This window comes from Schistocerca americana, chromosome 4, assembly GCF_021461395.2.
Source record: "Schistocerca americana isolate TAMUIC-IGC-003095 chromosome 4, iqSchAmer2.1, whole genome shotgun sequence".
Lineage (NCBI taxonomy): Eukaryota > Metazoa > Arthropoda > Insecta > Orthoptera > Acrididae > Schistocerca > Schistocerca americana.
The window spans coordinates 732,950,128-732,975,891 of record NC_060122.1 but is presented as its reverse complement, the minus strand read 5'-3'; the positions used below and the strand labels follow the sequence as shown (position 1 = coordinate 732,975,891).

Below are 25,764 nucleotides of genomic sequence, written 5' to 3'. Positions count from 1 at the left end.
TGGTGATATCAACGACCTTCCCCGAGTCCTCGCTGGCTCGTAGCGATGACACCAGCTCCAGGCCGCACAGTCTTGCTAGTGCATCGTCGCGTGTTGTGACGTAGTGAAGGAATGTCCTTACTTCGTACTTCGGCCGCGCGTGGCTGGTGGCACCCGGCTGGCCAGCCGGATTGGCTGCTGACAGCAAGCCGCTGCACATGGGGAGCTCCGGGTTGGAGTACTGGCACTATTGGCATGAGAGGCGTTCTCATAGTGCTGAGTGTACTCTATCCCACCCCGTCTTCTTCCCTGCTCCTCCTGGTGGTTGGTCCGTGGTGGACGGGCGGAACGGGCTGCAGTCCCCCAGCATCGTCAGCTCACCCGGTTGTGACGGCGGATGCACAGGGCCTAGGCCCCGCACAATCTCGACGACGGCTCACTCATGTGGTCAGCATTGGCAGCGAGCGAGTCTGCCGCGATGTCTGCTAATCCTGGGTTGATGATTGACAGCGGCAGCAGAGAGGACCTGAGCTGGTACTGTCCCCTCACTTCTGCTGCTGGATGGGCTGGCCTTACTGCAACATCTCTTTAATAAAGATTAACATGTTGATCACCAAGCTGAGCGCTACGCAGCGACCCAGTACACATATAATTGCAAGTCTAACTGCGAGTGCGCTGTTGCTAATAAAGCTGGCGTATTTAAGGAAGCATTAGCGACGTCCTGACGTCATGCTCGTTTGTAATGAACGCATTCGTTCCACTTATACTGCTGATTCGTCTGTCGTATTCGCCCCTTAGGTGTCCTTGCGACAGAGTTACGTGTTGTTACGGCAGACTTATGCGAAGTTGTGAAATGCAGTACAGCTGACACTATACCTCTGTCTTACACTCTACGAAAGTCTCTGTCTAACACAAACCCGCGTGCTAAGCAATTCACTCTCGCCTGCTGTGTGTAACCAGGTCATTGCCCCTGCGTGACGACACATTCCATACATGTGCAATCCTTTTACCTCTTGGCTAACCTACTGCCTCTGGCTCTCGGCATAGGCAAGAGATATTTTTTTAACTGATGTGTGAAGGCTCATGGGTTCTTTGTTGCTTTGATTTCATTTGGTAATTATTATATATTTGTATCCCAACATTTAAAACACTTTTTTGGTAGCAGGTAGTTCTGGACTGAATCATATGTAGGTCAGATTGCCGCCTTGTTGCATAGTTATGAATATCTCCATTGAATTTTAATGTGCAGTCATTGCTTAACAGGTATGACTTGACAAATGACACGATATTATAAATGTAAGCAGAGGGCAGTGTCATAAAGCCATTTGTTTTGAAATTCGTTATGTCTTAGGTTACATATTGCCTTTTTTTGCATTTTGAAAATATATCTACAAAATATGATTCCATACTGTAATGTAGAGTGGAAGTAAGCATAATATACATGTATGAGAACAGATTTTGTGACTGATTTTATGAGTATCCTTAAAATGTGTATAATCGTTGTTAAGTGTTAATGTGTAGGCTTTTAATTAGCCAATATTTTTGAATGAATAGTAGTTTGTGTTATACCTAAGTAACTGAACATTATCCATGCATAATTAACATAAGTGTCAAAAGCGCCATATGAACTTTTAATTGAACAACATAACCAGAAACTAAAAGAAAATAGAATTATGCTTATGGACGCTCATGGAAAAAAAATCTTATTTTATGCAATTTAATGAAAATTCAATCAAAATGTAATACAAAGTCAATTTTCTTGATGTAGTATTCTCTTTTAAACAGAACTTATCTGAAAATAAAAATTTCGATGAATAACTGATTATGTATGTCATTGTAAAGTAAATGTGAACTATAAGTCTTGCAACTCTGTCCAGGTCTTTAGCTCAGGTTTCTCCAGGAACCTTTCCCAAATGGAGGTGCTTGTTTTTCGATAGATTTTTTCCCCCTACCCTTCAAGATACATAGTGCAATGTAGCCAAACATAGAAGTATAAATATCATAAGGCGTATTTACCCATCTAAAAGTTTTGAGAAGTGAAGGGGTACATACCTGAACAAACATTGAACTTTGAAACAAAGTGAACTAGTGAACTGAATCCATAAGCTAAACTTTACCAGAGGATGCTGCAGACAAAACCGGTTCACAACAATGTACAATAACATTCTTGATGCATAACAAAAGCTGACTATTCATGCAAGTGTATAATAGTAAATATCATGTGATTAAGAGAAACTGAACATTAAGGTGGGTGCACACATGCAACTAATGTGACACTATAGCTTGTGGTTATCTGTAGAGGCACCATGAACCAACATCCACACAGGACACTACAAATTCTACATTGTTGCACATCTTTCAGCATGGTGTGAACTGGTCAGCTGAAATCATATGGGCAGGTAAAATGCAGTTTATGGTATTAGAGCCGTGACAAGAGTAAAATACCAGGGAAACTAAACCAAAATGTTAGATTAGAAAATAGATTTCACTCAAGGATAAATCGGGGATCAGAAACACATTTACAAAAAAGTAACACTCGAAGACGAAAATGCTGTCTGCTATGGCAGATTAACCAACAGCTGACATGTAAATCTAATCTACAGACAAGCCACTCTTCTAAGATTTTAGAATCTTATTGTATTCTTTGCTCGAGGCGTTTCGAATAACTAATTCTTCGTTTAACAGCTGCCACAACATAGTCGAGGGCTATAACCCCATTTAATCAACAATTTATATAGTGCTTGGTTCACAACTCACCAAGTTTTACGAGTCGCTTTTTTAGTTACTTATTAAGTATATTTATTTATTTATCCAAAAATGTTTCAAGATTGCGGGGTGGGCCTACATCATCAGGTTGCAAATATTGGGCACACACACACACACACACACACACACTGTTACAGAAAATTAAAAACTGGTTTTAGAGTGTCTTTCTTGCCGTTCCAGAAGCTGCGAAAGTGTATGTTTTGATCTTCTTAGTAATAAAATGAAAACACATACTAATCGAGTAGGTACAGCAGCAATTACACCAAGATAACTGAGACAGAATACTCGTGTTTCGGCATAGAGCTACTAGGGAGGAGTCGAGGATGGAAAACGGCGTAATAAAGTAAAGCCAAGTCGCACTTTACAGCGACATGACAGAAATTGCGTTTCGTGATTTGCGCCACTGAACACTGGGAGTTCACACATGCAACTGCAGCATGCAATTAACTGTAGGTGACACTTTAGTTGCGTGTATGAACTCGACTTTACGACCAAATATAATGGGTCCATAATGTGTGTGTGGGAAGGCAGTCATTGATGAAACTTTTTTATTCATCAAGTTTTAAATAATTAACCTTTAGCGCTTTTGAACTTTAGCAACGCAAATTGCGTATTTACTTTTTTATCATTTTATTTGGCCCTCGTACACACTTCCGTATTTACTGATTCACATCGGAATGTAAAATCTTTGTATACAGCTTTTATCAAAGATTAGAACAAGGAGCAGACTGACTTCTTTCGCGCCAAATTGGAGTTGAGAAATCGGACCATAAACAAAGTGAATTACGTCAAACAGTATCCTTATAATATGTAATAATATTTACGACGTGGTGTCTTGTGCAGCAGTACACGTGAATTGTTGATATATTCTGCAGGTAACTGTAGACCTTATTAATTTTATGACATCTAGGGCTAATGTAGTAGTACTGCCAGAAGTTCTTAAGGTAATTGTTTTGCAGGTTTTTTTCTGTGGTGTTTCGTGTGAGTCTTTAATTTTACACTTGAAATATTTGACTTGTTCTTCATAATGACGTCGTTACCTCTAATATCCCATTGTGTATAGCACTTCTGTTACTGTAGTCGAGTCCCCTGAACTAATGTTTTGATAACGACATTGCAGCATCACAAACGAATCTGCAGAAAGTCATTATATGACCGCCGTAAATTATAGATATAATAAATTGTCCATTGGGAGAAATCAGAATAAGACTAAAAATTATAATTTTGTGGCACAGTTAGTCGTTTTATAAAATCTGTTAGTACGCTAATGTAAAGTTTGCGACTACACATTGATATCACGTGCGATCAGATACAACATTCGTGGTACAATACGACAGACATGACACAAAACATCAGTAAGGATTCATTGTGCCATTATTGTTTGTTTACATACTATCTACTTGTGGCACATCAGTACCTTTCTTGACGTCGTTCGTAAGATCCCACTGCATGGGAGAGCTAATTACCATCGTCGTTTGAACTCATGACACTTTTATGGCAATTGATAACATACTGGAACAAATGTTTCTGAGTTGTACAGAAATGGATAACTTAAAACATTTTGCAGCATAGATGGAAGAAGTGTAGTTAAGTTAGGATGCATTTAGGCATTACCATATAGGAAACTGCTACTGTACGGAGACAAGGAATAATTAGTAAAGAGCAAAGAAGTATGAAGTAAGAAACTAGCGTTATAAAGGCATTTTTATCCTTTCAGCATTATCCCGGAATTGACCATAGTGTGTGGCAATTACATTATATTAGCTTAAGTTATGTGACAGACATAAGTATTGATGAGTGTAAAATGAACTATGTAGTAATAGTTTTTATTTGTGTAAGGATGCAGAAATGCTACCATAACGAAGTAAATCTGCAAAACTGAAGAATAATTGTAAGTTGTGTAACAACAAAAGGAATTTTTTAGTGGTACTTCCACTGGTACAGTGTTCCTTTATAAACACAAGCAAAAAATCTCATTACAAGCAAACTAGTATTTTATGCATTTCAGTATCAGTGACAGAAAACTTAATATTCATAGCATCTATTAAGTACTTCGTCTTGCCACAGTTCACAGGTGACTGTTAATTACTGGTAGGTGGGAACAGTAGAAATTTGTTCCGAAATGCTGTAAGACTTGTAGGTGATCAGTGTTTAGTTAGACTATTATTGAACCAGAAGAACCAGCAGAGATCAATATAGCATGTTGGGTGACAGTAGCAAAATGAAAGAGAAAAGCAGAGAACAGGTATAGAAGCAGATTATTGAGGAATTCAAGGCTCATCAAGGGCTACAATGGCAAAGAAGAATATGGTCCACATAATTATGATTGATTACATGTTATTGTCAGTCACATTAGGTGAATGAGTATTGATTACCTCAGAGGTTACTCATAATCCAAAACAGTTTGACTGTTTTTATGTTTTGCAGAAACTTCTAATATCACAAATAATAATTTTACTGGAATAATTATGATAAGTCATTATCTTAAAAATTGTTGTAGATATATTTAAATGAGTATTAGTTTAATATATCGTAATATTCTTACATTTGTTTAGTGTTATACTGTTAGGCCTGTACCGTCCGTAGATAATGGCACTGATGCTTACCTGAAAGAAAAGGCATTGAGCAACAGGCAGGTGCATTTAAAACTATACACAGCTGGAAAATAGTTAGAGGGAAGGATGATCAGGGTTTTATGTCCTGTTGACATCTAAGTTGTTAGAGGTGGTGCAGAACTGTTTCAGGGACAGGGAATGATATCGGCCGCGTCTTTTCAAAGTAACTGCCTTCCCATTTGCCTGGAGCGATTGAGGGAAATCACGGAGAATCTAAATTGGTACGGCTGAACAAAGATTTGAACCATCATTCTCCCAAATGTGAGTCCAGTGTGCTAACCACTTCACCACATTGTGCATTGTACGGAGGGAGACTGACACACAGGAGAGAGAGAGAGATATTCATACACATGCAACTTGCGCACGCGCCCACACACACACACACACACACACACACACACACACACACACACGGCATAGAGTATAACATTATTGGAAAAGAGGGGAAGGTGATATTTTGTTGAGAGTTGGCAAAGCTAACGAATGTGAATGTTATAAATAAAGGTTGTGGTAATAGACTGACCTGTTGCATGGCTTAATTTGTGGGTGCGCACGCCATATTTGAACACACTGTGCATCACGAAAAATGAAGCATCAAGGTAAATTCAGAAAACATACAATACTCTAGTATTACGATGTGTGTTATGCACATGTACTTCCCATAAACTACATAAAATGCAAGGAGTTCCACTACATAACTTTTGCGAATTCATGTGACTACATAACTTTAACGAATTCACGTGACATTAAGGGAATTACACAAGACCTAATCAACACAGTTAAGTTCGGTTATATTTGAACCATGCTCCCAACAAATGAGGCTGTGCCATGGCAAGACCCTGGCTTCATATTTGAGTCGTCCTTCCATCCACATTTAGGTTTTCTGTAATATTCCTAAATCATTTAAAGTGGATGATGAAATAATTCTTTTGAAAGGCCATGACTGAGGTCCTCACAAATCCTAAAATATTAATATTTTCTGGTTGGTTTTAATTTAAAGTATTGGTATGTTTAGCATACTTTTTTTGTGTAAAGACTGCCTATACCAGTACCACCGTCATGGAAGTCCCAATTCTCACTCTCTATTTCTCTATCGGGTCACCCTTCTGTTTCTAAGAGACCATATGCGCCAAATGTGCAGCTTTCATTGTGAGGCGAATCACTACTCTGTTCATAGAATGCTTATCAGAGGTGTTAGGAACAAATAGGAAGTTTGGGAAAAAGTATGGGTAGTGGATAAAAGGGATGACATACATAAATAAGTAATGCCTTATGATGAAAACATCAAAACTGTGTGTTTAGAGGTTCTATACAGAATAGGAGGACAGTCTTAAATAGTTAGTTTTCAGTTCACACCAAAAGATCTAGTTTGTCGCTCATGTTTTTCTGTTTTATTGAAAACCCATTGTAAATGGATGCTGTTGAATTGTGCACACTTTACTTTACAAAACTTAAGGAAGTGTTTACCAAATGCAGTTTTTTTGTCTAGTGTTCACTGAATAAATGCTGCTGTTTCCGTCTGTATAATTCCATATCATTAAGCACAAGTCCAGTGGGGAGAATATGGTCTCAGGGATGCAGATTTAAATATGAAGGTTTTGAGAACAACTGGCAAGTTCATGAACGGGCACCAATATCTTTCAGATCCATTATTTTGTGAGCTAAGTGTGTTGTTGGTGAATATAATGAGTTGCCCCATGATGCTTTAAGACAGAAGAGAGCGGAAATAAGCAAAGTACAAAAGTTTTCATGATTCTGTAATAGAGGAGCCCTGTGCAGCACCAGCTATTTTTTGAGTATAGTCCTGAATATGGCACTTGCAAAATATTTTTCATTTAATTTCTGCTTAAAGAATTTAAATTTTCTAATTATTGTTTGATAATTCTACAGTAATCTAATTTCAGTTTTGTGGGAATTTGGTGAAAGAAATTGTATCCACTGTATTATGTTGCAGCAAATTCACAAATTATATCTGTTAGTAATTCATTCATCCAAGTATAATTTTATAATGGTATATGATTTGTCAGCTTGTTACATGGAAAACTATGTCATATAAGATATGTCCAAAAAGTCAATCCTGTTTTGCGAAAGTACCTCATAAAACCAAAATTTCTGAAACTGCTAGTAGGCGACAAGGTGTCCATACCTCACCACAGAATGTGGATGTCAGAGGCCTACCTATTCTGGAAAGCAAGAAAGATGGTAATCTGATGCGACCAAATCCATGCTACACAGAAATGTTGATATACTGCATTCCAAAGATGAATCACGTTATTAAACCGACGGTCTTAATATACCCTGATGCACCGTGAAGGAATTTATCCAAATTGTATGGAAATCTGTAGATGTAACTTACATGCACAGGCACAGACAAACAAATTATTACAATTTCAGAAAAACTGGATGATTTATTCAAGTGAAAGAGCTTTATGAATCGAGCAATTCAATAACGTGTTGGTCCACCTCTGGCCCTTACGCAGGCAGTCATCTAGCTTGGCACTGATTGACAGAGTTGTTGGATGTTCTCCTGAGGGATATTGTGCCAAATTTTGTCCAACTGGCACATCAGAACATCAAAATCCCAAGGTGGTTGAGAGACTTACCCATAATGCTCTAAACATTCTCAATGGGGAAAGCTCTGGCAATCTTGCTGGCCAAGGTAGGGTTTTGCAAGCACAAAGGGAAGCAGTAGAAACTCTTACCTTGTGTGTGTGCAGGCATTATCTTGCTGAAATATAAGCCCAGGATGGCTTGCCATGAGGGTCAACAAAACGAGGCATAGAATATCGTTGACGTGCCACTGTGCTGTAAGGGTGCTGTGGAGGATGACAACGAAAAGAGTTTGCTATGAAATGAAATGCCACCCAAGACCATCACTCCTGGTTGTTGAGCTGTTAGATCAAGTGATAGTCAGGTTGGTATCCCACCACCGTCCAGGCCGTCTCCAGGCACATCTTGGCTGGTCATCAGGGCCTGGAATCTCATTGACAGGAGTGGAATTGTCTTCAGGGATGAGTCCCACTGCGAACCGAGCAACAAAGACATGTCTGGAGACAACCATAGGCGGCAATGGAATACCAGTGTGACTGTTACCCCCTTTGTGACCTGACAACGAGGAGTGATGATCTGGGGTGCCATTTCAGTTCACAGTAGGACCCGTTTGGTTGTCAAACACAGCACCCATACAGCACAGCAGTAAGTTGACATTATTCTATACCCCATTTTGTTCCCCCTTGTGGCCCCAGGGGTTAGAATTGGCCTAAGGTATTCCTGCCTGTTGTAAGAGGTGACTAAAAGGAGTCTCATACCTTTCGGTCTTTATGTGATGGTCCCCTGTTGGGTTTGACCTCCATCTTTGTAAATTTTCCCAAAGAACAAGCCAATTGGGGAAGGGCACCTTACATGGTGCATCGTGTCCATCGTGCATTGAGATATTTAGCCCACTTTCTCGTCATCGTATTGCAGTCCCGCTCATTCTACATATCTTGGGCAAGGACACCTTCCTGGGTGCGTTTTCCACCATTCACTGTGCAGTGTCGCTTTTTGTGCCAGTGATGACCATGGACTTCTCAGCACCTCATATCCAGCACGGTAGCCAGTCCGTTGTTGTGGGGCTGCCATGTACCCTGTTGGTTGTAGCCCCCTGACAACACAGGGATAACTCCGCTGATGCCTGTGCCGTTAACTCCCCACGTATTCCATGGAGTAGATGCCCATCTCCCTGGGGCATTGGGACTCCCGGCAATGGCCATCCCGCCAGGTGATGCTTGCCGAGTCTGGGTGTCACCCGTGGGGGGGGGGGGTCCCTGGTCAGAGTGGGTGGCATCAGGGCAGATTACACGCCATGAAGCATAGTGCATCATATCTTACTGGTGGTCTGCCGCCACCCGTCTCAGGGTGTATACACTCCAGGACAACTGGGAAAAATGGGGAATGTTTTCATCCGAGAGAAAACAGGGAAAAACCCTGGAGTTTTTAAGACTTCTGGGGAATTTCTCGTTGTTTTAGCTTTCAGTTAAATTTTTGTAGTTTTGACTGGCAAGAACTGAGACCTAATAAAGAATTTTACTTTAGCCCATTACTGCATTGTAATATTGCAGCAATAAAACATAAACGAGGAAAAAAAATAAAATTTAAGTTGTAAAGGAAATAAGTCATTTACAGCAACAATACACAGCGTGTGCACAAGCATCTGCCAACAGCAAAATGTGTCGAAGGCTTTAGGGCGAAGACTATGCAATACTTCATAACAACAAACTGCTTCCGATGGGCGTGACGTCACAACGGTTAACATTAGGTTTGTTTGAGCAGTTGCCAGTGGGCTTACGCGCATTCGCAGTTGAGTCGTGTGTGAGCAACACCTCTCCCACTTCTGGCTACTTGAAATGCGGCTGTTAGCTGTATCCTAGGTAACTAGACACGAGCTGTATCAGCAGTAGCTACAAGCAGCCAGATCCTACGCAGAAACATTTTTCTGGTGTAAATGATGACTAACTGACAACCTCAGCTGCCGACAGGTGGTGTTGATATACCTCGATGTGGACAGCTGAAAATGTGTGCCCCAACCGGGACTCGAACCTGGGATCTCCTGCTTACATGGCAGATGCTCCATCCATCTGAGCCACCGAGGACACAGATGAATAGCGCGATTGCAGGAACTTATCCCTTGCACGCTTCCCGTGAGACTCACATTCCCAACTGTCCACAATTCTACATACGAATTGTACCTTATAGACATTTGCCCACCCACTCATTACTCGCGCACGCTTTGGCGATTCCCGTAAGAGTTCGGGCAACCTGTGCGCATACGCACAGACGAAGGTCAATGGCTGGGTAGACTTTAACTATATATACGAAGACAGTAACTTGTTATTGAAAGAACAGTTACTGTTGATGACCGTGCACGGTCCGCATACAAACCCAGAGTCTTTAAGCGGGCAAAGTCTAAATTCAGTGCTAAGAAATATGACCCCAAATCATTCCCCTTCCTGGCCACATAATGGGAGGAACGCCAGGCTAAGGATGGCAGTGAAGCTTATTCGCCCCGGCACCTTGTATGTACGCGAGTTGATGGGGAATCTTTCATGCCCATGAAGCCTCAGTTTTTTGTGGAGCATTTAGAAGACACGTTTGGGGAGGCGGAGGGCATGTCCAAGAGGCGCTCTGGGTCAGTCTTGATGAAAACAGCCCAGCCATGGGCATTACTCATTGTGACACATTGGGGGATGTTTCTGTTACCATCACGCCCCATAAGAGCGTAATATAGTGCAGGGTATTATATTCGACAGGGACCTTCTTTTGCAGTCTGACAACGAGCTGCATGCCAATTTAGAGTGGTGAGGTGTTCGTTTCATCTGGCGCGTCCATCGGGGTCCGAGGGATAATCAGGTTGCCACTGGTGCCTTCATCTGCGCCTTCGAGGGTGACTCATTGCCCGAGAAGGTCAAGGTGATGGTCTACCGCTGTGAGGTCAAGGCATATATATATATATGTGCCCTGCCTCCCATCTGTTTCAGCTGCTAAGAGCATCATTCATTTTGCTTGCCAGACAGCAGGATTTTACAGAAACAGAGAAAAATCATGTAGTATAATACCCTGGGCTGACTGACCTGCACTGAGGCTAAGAGGAAATTTGAGCACCTATATCCTGTGGCTATGACCTCCTCTTACGCTGCCGCTACAAGAACAGTTGTCGCCCCATCAGTTCCTCGCATTCCTGTCACCTCTCGGAACCAGCAGACCACACCTGCCCCCTTGATGGTGGGGGCACTTCCTCCCTGTTGCTCCCGCACCATCTACTTCAGGAGCATAAACCCCCCCCCCCCCCCCAACCATCGGGGATATCAGTCCCCACTTCTGAGCCGGAGAAGCATAAGTCTTCCTTGGCTCCTCTCGCTAGAAAGGGGTCCCTTGAGTCATTCCGCCAGTGGCTGAAGAGCCCAAAAGCAGCTGGTCGTAGGGCTTCACACTCATCCTCAGTCCCAGAGACTGAATCAGTAAAGTCCTCCCAGCCGGGGAATCCAGGGACCAGCAAGAGAAATCCAAAAAGAAAGTCCCCAAGACCAAGGGATTTGCGGTGACACCCACACCACTGCTACCTACAAGCTCTTCATCTGTGGATGAGGTGGAGATTCTGGCGTCCACTGAGGAACTTGAGCTCATCAGACCCTCAGACGATGGATATAGACTGCTCAGGCAATAAGTCGGTGGCAGCAGATCACCCTGAGGCGTAAACTGCCTCATTGAATGTTCCATGCCTTCCCAGCCTTACGATGACATCATCCTCCAGTGGTATTAGCCTGACTGAGCTAAGGCAACTGTTAAGCTTTACATCTGCCCTCTGCATTGCCGTCCAGGAAACATGGTTCCTGACTATGTCCTAAACTCAGTCCATAGTGAAACTGAACCCCTTCCAACCCCTCTTGAAGCTGTGTCTGTCAGAATAAGGATGACACAGGAAATAACTGTCTGCAATGTGTATCTTCCTCCAAATGGTGCAGTATCCCTGAATGAATTAACTGCACTAATTGATCAACACCCTAAACCTTTCCAACTTTTGGGAGATTTTAACGCCCATAACCCCTTGTGGGGTGGCATTGTGCTTACTGGCCGAGGCAGATATGTTGAAACTTTCCTGTCTCAGGTCGACCTCTGCCTCTTAAATATTGGGACTGCCACACATTTCAGTGTGGCTCATGCTAGTTACTCGGTCATTGATTTATCAGTTTGCAACCCAGGACATCTCCCATCTATCCATTGGAGAGCATATGATGACCTGTGTGGTAGTGACCACTTTCCCATCTTCCTGTCACAGCTCCGGCGTCAGGCCCACGGACGCCTGCCCAGACGGGGTTTAAAGAAGGTGGATTGGGAAACTTTCACCTCTACTATCACTGTTGAATCTCCCCCAGGCGGCAACATTGATGTGATGGTTGAGCAGGTGACTACAAAAATTGTTTTTGTGGCGGAAAACAGGATCCCTCGCTCTTTAGGGTGCCCCGGTGAAAGGCAGTCCCTTGGTGGTCGCCAGAAGTTGCTGAAGCAATTAAGGAGTGTCAGTGATCTCTACAGTGGCATAAGTGGCACCCTTCCCTGGAGCACACCAGAGCCTGTAAAAGGCTCTATGCTCATGTTCACCAACTTATCAAACGTCGGAAGCAGGAGTGTTGGTCGAGATATGTCTCGACCATTGAGTGCTTAATGTCACCTTCCCAAGTCTGGGCAAAGAGCAAACGTGTTTTCGGGTACCAGACCTCAACAGGCGTTCCTGGTGTTAATATAAATGGCCTGTTATGTACCAATGCAAACTTGATTGCCGACCAATTTGCTGAACACTATGCTTGAGCCTTTGCATCGGAGAATTACCCCCCCAGCCTTTCGCACACTCAAATGGCGGCTGGAAGGGAAAGTCCTCTCGTTCATTATACGCCACAGTGAATCCTGCAACGCCCCATTTACAGAGTGAGAGTTCCTCAGTGCCCTTGCACATTGCCCTGACATAGCTCCTGGGCCAGATTGGACCGACAGTCAGTTGATTAAACATCTCTCATCTGACTACAAGCAACATCGTCATCTTCAACTGGATCTGGTGTGATGGTGTCTTTCCATCGCAATGGCGGGAGAGCACCATCATTCTGGTACTCAAACCCGGTAAAAACCCGCTTGGTGTGGATAGGTATCGGCCCATCAGCCTCACCAACATTCTTTGTAAGCTGCTGGAACATATGGTGTGTCGGCGGTTGGGTTGGGTCCTGGAGTACGTGGCCTACTGGCTCGGCTCCATGTCAGGCGGCTTCCGCCAGGTTCGCTGTACCGCTGATAAGCTTGTTTCCCTTGAGTCTGCCATCCAAACAGCTTTTTCCAGACACCAACACCTGGTTGCCATCTTTTTTGATTTACGAAAAGCATGTGACACGACTTGGCGCCATCATATCCTTGCCACATTATACGAGTGGGGTCTCTGAGGCCCCACTCCTGATTTTTATCCAAAATTTCCTGTTGCTTCGTACTTTCCATGTCCAAGTAGGTGCCTCCTATAGTTCCCACCATATACGGGAGAATGGGGTCCTGCACAGCTCTGTATTGAGTGTCTCTCTATTTTTAGTGGCAGTTAATGGTCTACCAGCAGCTGTAGGGCCGTCCGTGTCACCTACTCTGTATGCAGACGACTTCTGCATTTCATACTGCTGCACCACTACTGGTGTTTCTGAGTGGCGCCTACAAGGAGCCACCCACAAGGCGCAGTCATGGGTTCTAGTCCATGGTTTCCAGTTTTCAGCCACAAAGTCATGTTATGCATTTCTGTCGTCTTCCTACTGTTCATCCAGAACCAGAACTTTACCTTAATGACGATCCACTCACTGTAGTGGAGACACATCGATTCTTAGGATTGGTTTTTGACACCCAATTGACTTGGCTTCCTCACCTTCGTGGGCTTAAGCAGAAGTGCTGGCAGAACCTCAATGCCCTCCACTGCCTGAGCAACACCAACTGGGCTGCAGATCACTCTACACTGCTGTTGCTCTACAGACCCCTTGTTCAATCCCGTCTTTACTATGGGTGTCTGGTTTATGGTTTGGTGGCACCCTCAGTGTTGCGTTTACTCGACCCATTGCACCGATGTGGAGTTTGCCTAGCAACAGGAGCTTTTGGGACGAGTCTGGTGACAGCTTAGGGGTCCACAAATGCTGCCCAGCTACGTTGCACATGTTCTTAGTTCTCCTGCGCATCCGAATCACCATCTCCTTTTCCCACACAAGGCAGTTCATCTTCCACATCGGCGACCCAGGTCTGGACTTCCAGTTGCAGTTCGTATCCGATCCCTTCTTTCCGAACTGGAGACCTTGACTTTACCACCTATACTGGAGGTTCATTCATGTACACCTCCATGGTGTAAATCTAGGCCGCAGCTTCGCCTGGACCTTTCACATGGCCCTGAGGACTCAGGTAACCCCAAGGCCCTACACTGCCACTTCGTCTCGATTTTTGACATGTACCGAGGCCACAAAGTGTTGTGCACCTATGGCTCGATGGCAGACGGTCATGTTGGTTTTGCATATGTCCATGGAGGACATATTGAACAGCATTCCTTGCGCGCTGGCTGCAGTATTTTCACTGTTAAGCTGGTGGCTATATCTTATGCTTCTGAGCACATCCGTTCATGGCCTGGGGAGTCATTTCTTCTGTGTATTACTGACCCCATGAGCAGCCTACAAGCTATCGACCAGTGCTACCCTTGTCATCCTTTGGTAGCGACTATCCAGGAGTCCCATCTATGCCCTGGAATGGTCCAGTCGTTCAGTGGTGTTTGTCAGGATCCCAGGTAACATTGGAATCCCAAGTAATGAACTTGCCGACAGGCTACGCTGAAACCACTTATGGAGATCGGTTTCTCTGCAACTGACCTGCGTTCAGTACTACGCCACATGGTTTTTCAGCTTTGGGAGACGAAGTGACATAACCTCAGCACACACAACAAGCTGCATGCCATTAATGAAACTGTGAATTTGTGGCAGTCCTCCATGCGGGCCTCTTGCAGGGACTCTGTGGTTCTCTGCCGGCTCTGCATTGGCCACACTTGGGTGACACACGGCTATGATGACCCACCTCAGTGCAGGTACGGCACCTGGCTGGAGGTGGCCCATATCTTTGTGAGATGTCCTTCTTTGTGTGCCCTGCGATGGACTCCTCAGTTACTGGACTCGTTGCCATTAATTTTAGCTGACAACACGTCATTGGCTAATTTAGTTGTACATTTTATATGTGATGGTGGGTTTTATCAAGTTTTAGCGCATGTCCTTTGCCCCTTTGTGTTCTCCACTCTAATTCTTTTAGGGGGGATGTTTTAATGTGTTGCGGAGTGGCTGGCTTTTCCTTTTTATTCTCGTGGTCGGCCAGCCGTGGTCATCTGCTCTCTTGGTTTTACTCTTCTGCCAGTTTCTTGCTTCTCTCTGTGGTTTTCTTTTCCTGTTTTGTCCATAGTATTGTTGGTTGTCGTTCTGTCATTCTTCTGGTTCTTCCATTTTCCTTTTTTCTCTTTTTTCCCATGTATGATTACTTTACTGGGAACACGGCACCAATGACTTCGCAGTTTGGTCCCTTCCCCCACCCTCTTTATACCAACCAACCCATTTAGTTGCCCTTCTTGCCAAGACATCTCGAGTTCTAATTTCTGCAAAATAATGCCCGCCTGCACATTGTAAGGGTTTCTATTGCTTGTCTTCGTGCTTGTGAAACCCCACCTTAGCCAGCAACATTGCCGGTATTCTCCCCAACTGAGAATGTTTAGAGCATTATGGGCAGGTCCCTTCAACTATCTTAGGATTTTGACGATCTGACGCACCAATTGGACGAATTTGGCATGTTATCCCTCAGGAGGACATCCAACAACTCTATCAATCGGTTTGAAGTTGGCTACTGCTTGCATAAAGGCCAGAGGTAGACCAACACATTATTGACTTGCTCGATTTGTGAAGCACTTTCTATTGAATAAATCATCCAATTTTTCTGAAATCATAATCATTTGTTTGTCTTTACGTGTATGTCACATCTATCGATTTACATCCTGTTCAGATAATTCCTCCGTGTTGCATCACTTTTTTGTCTTTGAGCGTATTTGGCTCATCAGGGCACGAGTATAATGTGCAAAGGACAGGGTACTTAATTGTTTACCTACACAAAATCCTTTCAGTAAAATTGAAACTGCTGGCGGTATGTAAATTTACCAATAATTGTCCAAACTCTATAAATTTCTCTTATAGTTTTACATTTTGCTATTTTCTAATTTGTCTGTAAACAGTTCACTTTGAAGAATACATTGTACATGTGACAGTGCAGAAGTTATTCATAAGTATATTCGGAGGACAAATTAATATTGGTTTGATTATCGGTTGTATTACACAGCTCTAGTGGTACTTGACTAATAATTATATTTACCCTCAAAAGTAGACACATTTAGTTCCTGGAAGTTACAACAAAAAAATTGTTACAAACTGAGCTTTCGGCCAGAATCAGTCTCAGAAAAGAAAGGAATCCTATCTTGCTGCTCAGGAAACTGATGACTCCTCACACATTTCACCCAACAGTTTCTGCCCACTCTTTTCTCTCACCTCCTCCCATTTCACATCCCCTCACTCTCATTGTGCACTGCTCTCTGCCACACACCCACCAGTCTTTTGCCCTCTCTGCTCCTCTCCTTCCCTGCTCCCTCCCCCCTCTGCCCCTCTCCCCCAACACCTGCCGACACTGTGCCTGGCAGTCTTCTCCTGCCTCCCAGTTCCTGCACGCTCCGCCAGACGTTGCTCTTCTCCCCACCCGTACCCTGGTATCTCTCCCCCTTCCCTGCCCCACTCAGGATTTCGCAGCCTGGCCAGAGGAGCAGGAGATAGGGATTCCTTTCTTTTCTGAGGAATGCATTGGCCGAAAGCGTGGTGTGAACAGTCTTTTCATTGTGCCTGTCTACAACTCACTGTGTCATTTTTATAGTGACTAGCAATTGTTGATATTCCAACCAGGACTTTCCATTGTTTGATTTTACCCACAAAAAAAGAGGTGTGTGGAACAGTAACTTTCTACACTGATATATCTTTCACAACTGACAACATAGCTTAGTGGAAGGTTATTTACAACTTTTACGGAAACCAGACTGCAGTTATAACAATCGAAAGACTTAAAAGGGAAGCAGAAGTTGAGACAGTTTTGTTGCCTATACCCAGTGTTGTTCAATCTGTACCTTGAACAAGCTGTGGAGAAAAACGAGGAGAAATTAGGAAAGGGAATTAAAATATAGGGACATTGTTATTGTCAGAGACGACAAAAAACTTAATAGAGCAGCTGAATGGAATGGAAATTATCTTGAAAAGAGGTTACAAGATGAACATCAACAATAGTAATGAAATGTAGTGGAATTCAATCTTGTACTGGTTAAGGAATTAAGAATAGGAAATGGGAGACACAGAAAGTGATAGATGAGTTTTGCTATTTGGACGGCAAAGTAACTGATGATGCTCAAACTATAGGGGACAGCACTTCTGAAAAAGAGGAATTTCAAACATTTAATATAAATTTAGGGATTAGAAATCATTTTCTGAGGTTATTTGTCTGGAGTAAGGCCTTGTACAGAAGTGGAACATGGACGACATTTCAGATAAGTAGACATATAATCTTTGTGAAACTACAGAAGAATGCTGAAGGTGAGATGGTTAGATCAAGTAATGAATGAGGATGCATCCAATCAAATTGGGATAAAATGAAATTTATGGCACAGATTGACTAAGAGAAGGGTACGTGTGTAGGACACCTCTTGAGGTGCAAAGGAATCGTATTGGTAATGGAGGGAAGTGTTCAGAGTAAAAATTGTGGGGAGAGGTCAAGGGGTGATTACAGTAAGCAGTTTCAAGTGGAAGTAGGTTACAGTTGTTAACCAGAGATGAAGGCTTGCGCGCGACCCATAAGAAGAGCTGCATCAAACCAGTCTTTGAACTCAAGACCACAGCAACCACATTAATACAGCATTTACCATATTGGGACATGACTGATGTTATTCCTAATGTTATTCTTTCCCATTAATATTTGTGCCTCATGATCTGGCAAATCATTGCTAATTTTTCTCTATATGCACTTCACCTGAAAAAAAAAAGAAAAACTTTCTTGAGCATCTCTTTGGGTGATCCCAGTAGCTGCCTTTCCTGTTCTCCTTATGTTTGTTTTTAAATTAGATTTCTATGTTAAACTAATTGTGTTTATCTCATAGTGTATATGTTGTTTTTAACATGTAAGTGGTGGAACTTAATATTGCATTTTTCACGGTTTTATTGATTCTAAGCAACTGGATATCCTTTCACATTTGTTACCCATTTAATCCATTAATGGAAGCACTTTTTTGACAGCAGAAAATTTGTTCCAAGTCTGAAATATTTACTATGTGTAGTGTAATGCTATGATGGTATGTAAGGGATAATCATTTTACAGGATTTAGTGCAGTACTCTAAAAAGTAATCATCTGATGTGTATGATTACAGAGTCCAGTGGAATAATTGAAATCGAGAACAGAACAGCTGTTAGACCAGGAGGTTGGATGTGTGTTACTTGGCTGTTTAGTAAAAATATTGATATGGTTAAAATGTTGGTTTTATTGTGCTGTTTTATTTAATCTACAGCAGGTATGAAAAGAACAGATAAAAGTTCTCACAATTTTTGTGAAGATATTTTTTACCCTCAGGATAGTGTATTGGGTCTACTTCCGTTCTTAATATATGTCAACGACTTTCCAGGGAGTTATAATAAACAGGGGAAAAGTTCTTTTTACTGATGACAGTAACACCATAGTCACTGTTAAAATACCAGAACTCCTATGAGGAAAAGCAAATAAAACCCTCAAGGATGTTCATGATGGGCAGCATGTAATAAATTAACATTGAACACTAAGAAAACAAACCGTATGCACTTCGGCATGAAAAGGGAAAACAGTTCTACTGCAATAGGCATACATGATAAACCTCTAGGTTGTGTGACAAACATAAAGCTTTTAAAGATGAATATTGTCAGTTAATAAGGAATGAACAAACAAATGTACTGGCAAAAATAATGTCATCACTGTGTTTTGCTCCTAGCATTCTATCATAAGTTTGTAACAGCCAATATTCCTACATACACTCAGTTCTAAGTTGTGAAAGTCTCTTCCGGGCACTGAAGGCACAAAACACACACAATTTTTTAATGACACAAACGCGCAATAAAAACATCAGTTGACTCTTGTCAAGTTATAACAACAGCTCCACTCACTGCCACTGCCTGCCATCATGGTATGAGGTCTGAAGAATTTCAAAAACTGACCGAAGCTGGTTACCACAAAGTAAATGTTTTTTGTGGCCGAGACTGTCCTCATTTTTAATTTACTTTTTGCCAGGCTGTTGTTCTCCACAAGAAGTGTTCTCAAAAATTTCTTACAATAAACTACCCAAGGAGATGAAAAAAGTTACTAGAATACATGTGTTTAAAAATACGGCTAAAATATTCTTTGTAAGTAATGCATACTACCAAGTTAAAGACTACTTAGAGGACTCAGAGTATTTGTTAGTAATGAAAGGATATAACTACAACACCTTGTCACATTATGCTTTATGATAACTGTTTACTGCTTTCACAAGAAAATCATGTGCCATGATGAATAGTGCATGATAGTAATCCCTTGTAATTCTCCTGAGTTCACCGTCTCTCTCATCAGGGGGATGCTGACTCAAACATTCAGATTGATGGAGGGGAGGACGTGAACACGTGCAGAGGGATGGAATCAGTTTTCTAAGCAGAGTAGAATTAGTTCATGTGGCATGTCTCAGGACTCACCCGTGGGTGTTCGGTAATGAAGAGCAAAACTGTGTTTCATGTTATAAGTTGTCTCGAGCAGGTTGTGTGTAAATCAAAGAACATTGTACTGTAGATTCCTACCAAATGAAGCAATGACTTCATATTTGTGAGGTTGGCATTTACACTGTCTGGCCATCCTGATTTAGGTTTTCTGTGGTTTTCGTAAATCATGCCAGACAAATGCTAGGACAGTTCCATCATAAAGGCCGACCATCTGTCCTATCTTTACAAAGCATATTTATATATACTGTATGTATGCATGTTCTTCAGTTATTAATTTTCATTGTATTACAGTGTCTCCAGTATCATTGTAAGATGATCCCTGGATGAATAAATAAACAAATGGGAATAGCCTGTCATTATTCACTACTTAATATGTCATTTAACGGTCTTCAACTTCACTGTCCATTTGCATCATGTATGAAACAGTCTGAGACATAGAAATAAAGTCACTCTTTTTTTGCCATTTGGTGGGCAGTTGGGATGAAATTCCATAGATCTTCTCAGGATTATGTCATCGGGTCTTGTTATTATTCTTGCACCATCTATTTATCTTGATCCATTCATTTTCGGTGGGATAAAAAAATAGGGCTAGAGTGTAGTTTGTTGCCATTCTTTTCAGTTTTGGTACATTTCTTAGATATTTTTGCAGAAAGTTCCAACACCAACATGAACAAGTTACAATCACTTTGATCATAAGAGATTGAGTGCTTTAATGTAGTATATTGATTAATAAAAAAAATATATATGTACTTTGATATCACAGTTGATTCAAGAGTTTAAATGGTTAAATAGCAACAAAATTACACGCCCTTCTGCATACTATCATTTGCTAAAAAACCTTGCTTTGACATCTTGCACTGTTAGTGAACCGGAAGAGGTGTTGAGTCTTACTTGACTCACTATCTACGCACACATTTAATACTGATCCACTCATTCTGGAAATTAGTTGAAATAACTGCTGTATAATCAAATAATCATTACCACATATGCTGTGAGATGTTAATTGGATGTCATCGTATCCAGTGGTTGTGTTTGATGCAGATGTGTAAGAACATCATAGATGTGCAGTTGTGTAATCAGAAGGAAGTTTATCTTTGTACACAAAAAGGGATGAGAGGTACTGTAACCTGTAGTCAAGATGGCACTATCGAAAGCTTGGATGTTGAACATACAGCTGTAGGCCACTAGCAACAGACAAATTACCACACACACTTGCCACCTCAGTTCAGTATCTGTAGAATAGTGACAGGCAAATTATGTGTAATATTCAAGAACTGTTACCTCTTCTTGGTGCCCCATTATAAATTTGCTGTATTGGACTGGACTTCAATTGGGGCAGCAATATTCTCTGGCCTATTTTTGTGGCATTAAGTGTACTTTTGACAGTATCTGTCACATGGTCTGGGAGATTGCTGAAGTTAAATAAAAATTTGATATTCATTTACCACTTAAGTTACTTTTTAAAATAACAACACTCACCTACATGTTAATAACTGTAATTGTGTTTCATTTTAAGATACATTGGGAGATACGTTCTCCTGATAAGTATGTATTGTGATCATTATGGACTTTTAAAGTCTTTATCATTCTACCTGTTCAGTCTGTAATGAAAGTATTGTGTTATGCTTGAAGAATTTTGATTTATCTTTCTTTTCAGAAACAGTCATTCACCTCCAGAAATGGCCAAAGAATATATTACAGGCAAAAGCTGGGTTGAGTTAATGGAGGAAGAGGAAGAAACCTCAGGAGAAGAACTACAATCTCGGGATAAAGAATTATCCGAGGAAGAGAGGCTTCTAGCTGAGGACGACTTGGATACCATGGGAGAAAGGCTAGAAGCTAAAAAAGAAAATTTTGATGCTGATGAGGTGACTAAGAAAAGTGAAGAACAAAAGCTACATGAAGAAAGCTGTTTGGATGTACAAGAGCATTCCAGAACTGAATTGAAGGGAAAACTTGAAGTTTCTGATATTAAAGTGAAAACAGAAATGGAAGCTTCTTCAACCCATGAGTTGTCTACAAAAGCTATTTTGCCAAATGATAAAATCAAGACTGAGCCAGGCACTCACACTAGATGCAATGGGGATGCTTTAGTTGCTGGTATCAAGCAAGAGACAAATGTGTGTACTATAAAGATAAAAAGTGAAGTTGAGGAAATTGATGATGATAATGATCGAATTTCAAAAGAACTGGATCTCATGGAAAATGAGCTGTTTAATGTACAAGAGGAAAACAGTGATTCCGTAAAAGACAGGGTTAGTGATTTTGTAAAAGTTGGCATTAGTGATTCTGTAAAAGATAATGTTGTTATGAAATGTAAAGACAGTCTCATTGTAGAGAGCAGTGCAAATAGTGTAGCTAAGGAAACTGAAACACACACATTTGTACACCCAGAAACAATGGTTAATGGTGATCATAAAGCTTCTGATAAGATGGATGATACGAGACATGTTTCAACTAGCACACAGACTTCACCAAGGAAAAATAGAAATACTCGTAAAAGGAAAAGTTCGTCCAATGTAGGAAACAACAGGAGGAAATATTCTTGCAGGTTGGTGGTAATAATTTCTTTGGTTAAATTTAGTTACTTTTATTAATAATTTCCTGTTAAATATGTTCCACATCCATATATTATGCTAAAAACTATTCAAAAGTAACAGCACCATTTACGTACCCAAAAAAAAAAAAAAGTTTAAGGCATTAGGGGCCTAGTGCCTAAAAGGTTTTGAGTGCTTTCAAATACTTTTCAGTTATGACTGAACGCGTGTAACACATTAAGTAAAATTTTTGAACACTTACTAATCAGGAACACAGATACCACTTCATCATGTTATAGTCCATTTCCAGTATTGGGGAGGGGACCCTCTGAAATATTTCATGATTCTGGCTGTAAAAATTTAATTCTAAGAACAGTTGGTAGAGCCCTTCTCTTCAGGCCCCAATTACCCATAAAGTAGTCAGTTTGTAGCACTGCTTAGTGGGGAATAAATATAGATGGACTGCTCATTAATCAACCATATAGATCATAGTGTGGTGAGTCAGTGTCTGCAACATTTTAAGCATGATATGCTGACACACTGCTAAGTGACAGTATTAACAGAGGTCTATGCTATCAAGTGATAAACAAGAAAATTGATAGTATCGATCCTATGCTGTGACATTTACAAGAATTCGTTTTTGATAGAGATTGCTGTGAGCTTAGCCCAGACAGGGTTTAGTGCTGTTCACATTTCTCACCAAACACTAGGAACCATGGTAGAGAAGTGCATCTTGTCATTGGCCCTCCTTCCATTTGCTAGTTCCTGTGAAATTTGGATTCCACCCCAAGAGAAAATTTATTGAGATTCGGAGACTGAAACTTCAGTAGTGCCTTAGAAGCCGTTAGGCACTCCCAACAATTACCACACCCTCCTCGCTGTTCTTAAGTTTGGCTGAATAAACAATAACTTGACTCCTAGAAATGCACCTTGGAATGTAGTATAGTTATAATTATTGAGGGAATAGTAGAGCAGAATGTAATTAAAATTAGATCTTTTTTATTACAAAAGAACTGAACAAGGAGGAAACTAATGTGCAGGCTATATTGTATTTGAAGAAAACTAAAATTATTGTCACATATATGGAAGGAATCTTCAACATAATAACAGGACTTGTTTAAAGACTGAATAAATGATATTCTAAGGAATTAATTCAGGTCAATGCAACAAGATGTTATAATTCTGATAATGTAGTTACAGGAACTGGTAAATAACAGCCGATCCCATTGCGAGACAATAAAGGGGTTTTCGAGTACAGTAACGGAACAAAAACTAAAGAATGATTCCTCATTGGAAAAAAAGGTGTGAAAACAGAAATGATGCTATTTTCCCAAGATCACAGAATTTGCCATGAAGGGCATGTTTTACTTTAACAAACAAGAGAGTCTCACTGACATGATACATAATTTGGGGTTGACATCATTTTTCTTTCTGGCAGAATCTTCTCACGAAATTTCAGTCATCATCTTTCTCCTCCGAATGTGAAAATATTTTGTTGACACCGACCTATACAGGGAGAAGCAATCATCATAATAAAATAAGGGAAATCGGAGGTTACACAGAAAGATACAGGTGTTCGTTTTATTCGTGCGCTGTTCGAGATTGAAATAATTGAGAATTACTGTGAGGCTGTTTCAGTGAACATTCTTCCAGGCACCTAAGTGTGATTTGCAGAGTATCCATGTAGATATAGAAATTGTTCTAGAAGAAAAAAAATAGACTTGGCAAACACAGACACCTAAATAAGCAACTGATTTTATCACACAATAAAGAAGTATTACAGGATGGTCCTAAACTACTTTCAAATTGCAGATTAGATTAGATTAATACTTGTTCGATAGATCATGAATACGACACTTCGTAATGATGTGGAACGTGTCAGGTTAATAAAAGATGTCTGTACAAGATATTACATTACACAAAATATTGCATGACATAAATTTTTAAGTTGGTTTTTTTCCCCCTCCCTTAATTTATATCTAAAAATTCAGCCAATGAGTAGAAGGAGTTATCATCTAGAAATTCTTTTAATTTATTTTTAAATGTTGGTTGACTATCTGTCAGACTTTTGATGCTGTTTGGTAGGTGACCAAAGACTTTTGTGGCAGCATAATTTACCCCTTTCTGTGCCAAAGTCAGATTTAACCCTGCATAGTGAAGATCATCCTTTCTCCTGGTGTTATAGCTATGCACACTGCTATTCCTTTTGAACTGGGTTGGATTATTAACAACAAATTTCATAAGTGAATATATATACTGTGATGTTACTGTGAGGATCCCTAGATCCTTAAATAGATGTCTGCAGGATCACCGTGGGTGGCTCCAGCAATTATTCTGATTACACGTTTTTGAGCAATGAATACTTTTCTACTCAACGATGAATTGCCCCAGAATATGCCGCCATACGAAAGTAGTGAGTGAAAGTAGGCATAGTAAGCTAATTTACTGAGATTCTTATCACCAGAATTTGCAATAACCCTAATAGCATACGTAGCTGAACTCAGCCGTTTCAGCAGACCATCAATGTGGTGCTTCCAGTTTAACCTCTCATCAATGGACACACCTAAAAATTTTGAAAATTCTACCTTAGCTACAGACTTCTGTTCAAAGTCTTATATTTATTACTGGAGTTGTGCCATTTACTGTATGGAACTGTATATACTGTGTTTTATCAAAATTTAAAGAGAGTCCGTTTGCTGAGAACCACTTAATAATTTTGTGAAAAACATCATTTACAATTAAATCACTTGGTTCTTGGTTTTTGTATGTTATTACTATACTTGTATCATCAGCAAAAAGAACTAACTTTGAATCTTCATCAATGTGGAATGGTAAGTCATTAATGTATATCAAGAACAGTAAAAGACCTAAGACCGAACCCTGTGGGACCCCGTACTTGATAGCCCTCTAGTTTGAGGAATCAGCTGTTGTTTTAACATTACATGAACCACTTATTTCAACTTTCTGCATTCTTCCAGTTAAGTATGAATTAAACCATTTGTGCACTGCCCCCCTCAAACCATAATGATTTAGCTTATCTAAAAGAATTCCATGATTTACACAATCAAAGGCCTTTGAGAGATCACAAAAAATACCAATGGGTGATGATGTCAGGTTATTCAGAGCATTTAATATTTGATCAGTGAAAGCGTATATAGCATTTTCTGTTGAAAAGCCTTTCTGAAAACCAAATTGACATTCTGTTAGCACTTTATTTTTACAAATATGGGAGGCTACTCTTGAATACATTACTTTCTCAAAATATTTCGATAGAGCTGTCAGGAGAGAGATTGGGCGATAGTTGTTGACATCCGACATATCCCCCTTTTTATGCAGTGGTTTTACAATGGCATATTTCAGTCTATCGGGGAAAACACCCTGCTCCAAAGAGCTATTACATACGTGGCTGAGAATCCTACTTATCTGTGGGGAACAAGCTTTAAGTATCTTGCTGGAAATGCCATCAATTCCGTAAGAGCTTTTACTTTTCAGTGAGTTTA

General features: G+C 40.9%; 1 protein-coding gene across 2 annotated transcripts in view; it reads left to right on the top strand.

The window, feature by feature from the left end:
* The first annotated feature begins 3,441 nt into the window (after window positions 1–3,441).
* Window positions 3,442–25,764, top strand: part of LOC124612560 — a 75,389-nt gene continuing 53,066 nt past the window's right edge. For both annotated transcript variants that reach the window (XR_006979547.1, XM_047140835.1), the window contains exons 1-2: window positions 3,442–3,620; window positions 21,385–22,278. Coding sequence is in view for 1 of the 2 variants with exons in the window: in XM_047140835.1 (XP_046996791.1) it covers window positions 21,407–22,278 (872 nt within the window). In the remaining variant the exon portion in view is untranslated. The remainder of the gene's footprint in view (window positions 3,621–21,384; window positions 22,279–25,764) is intronic.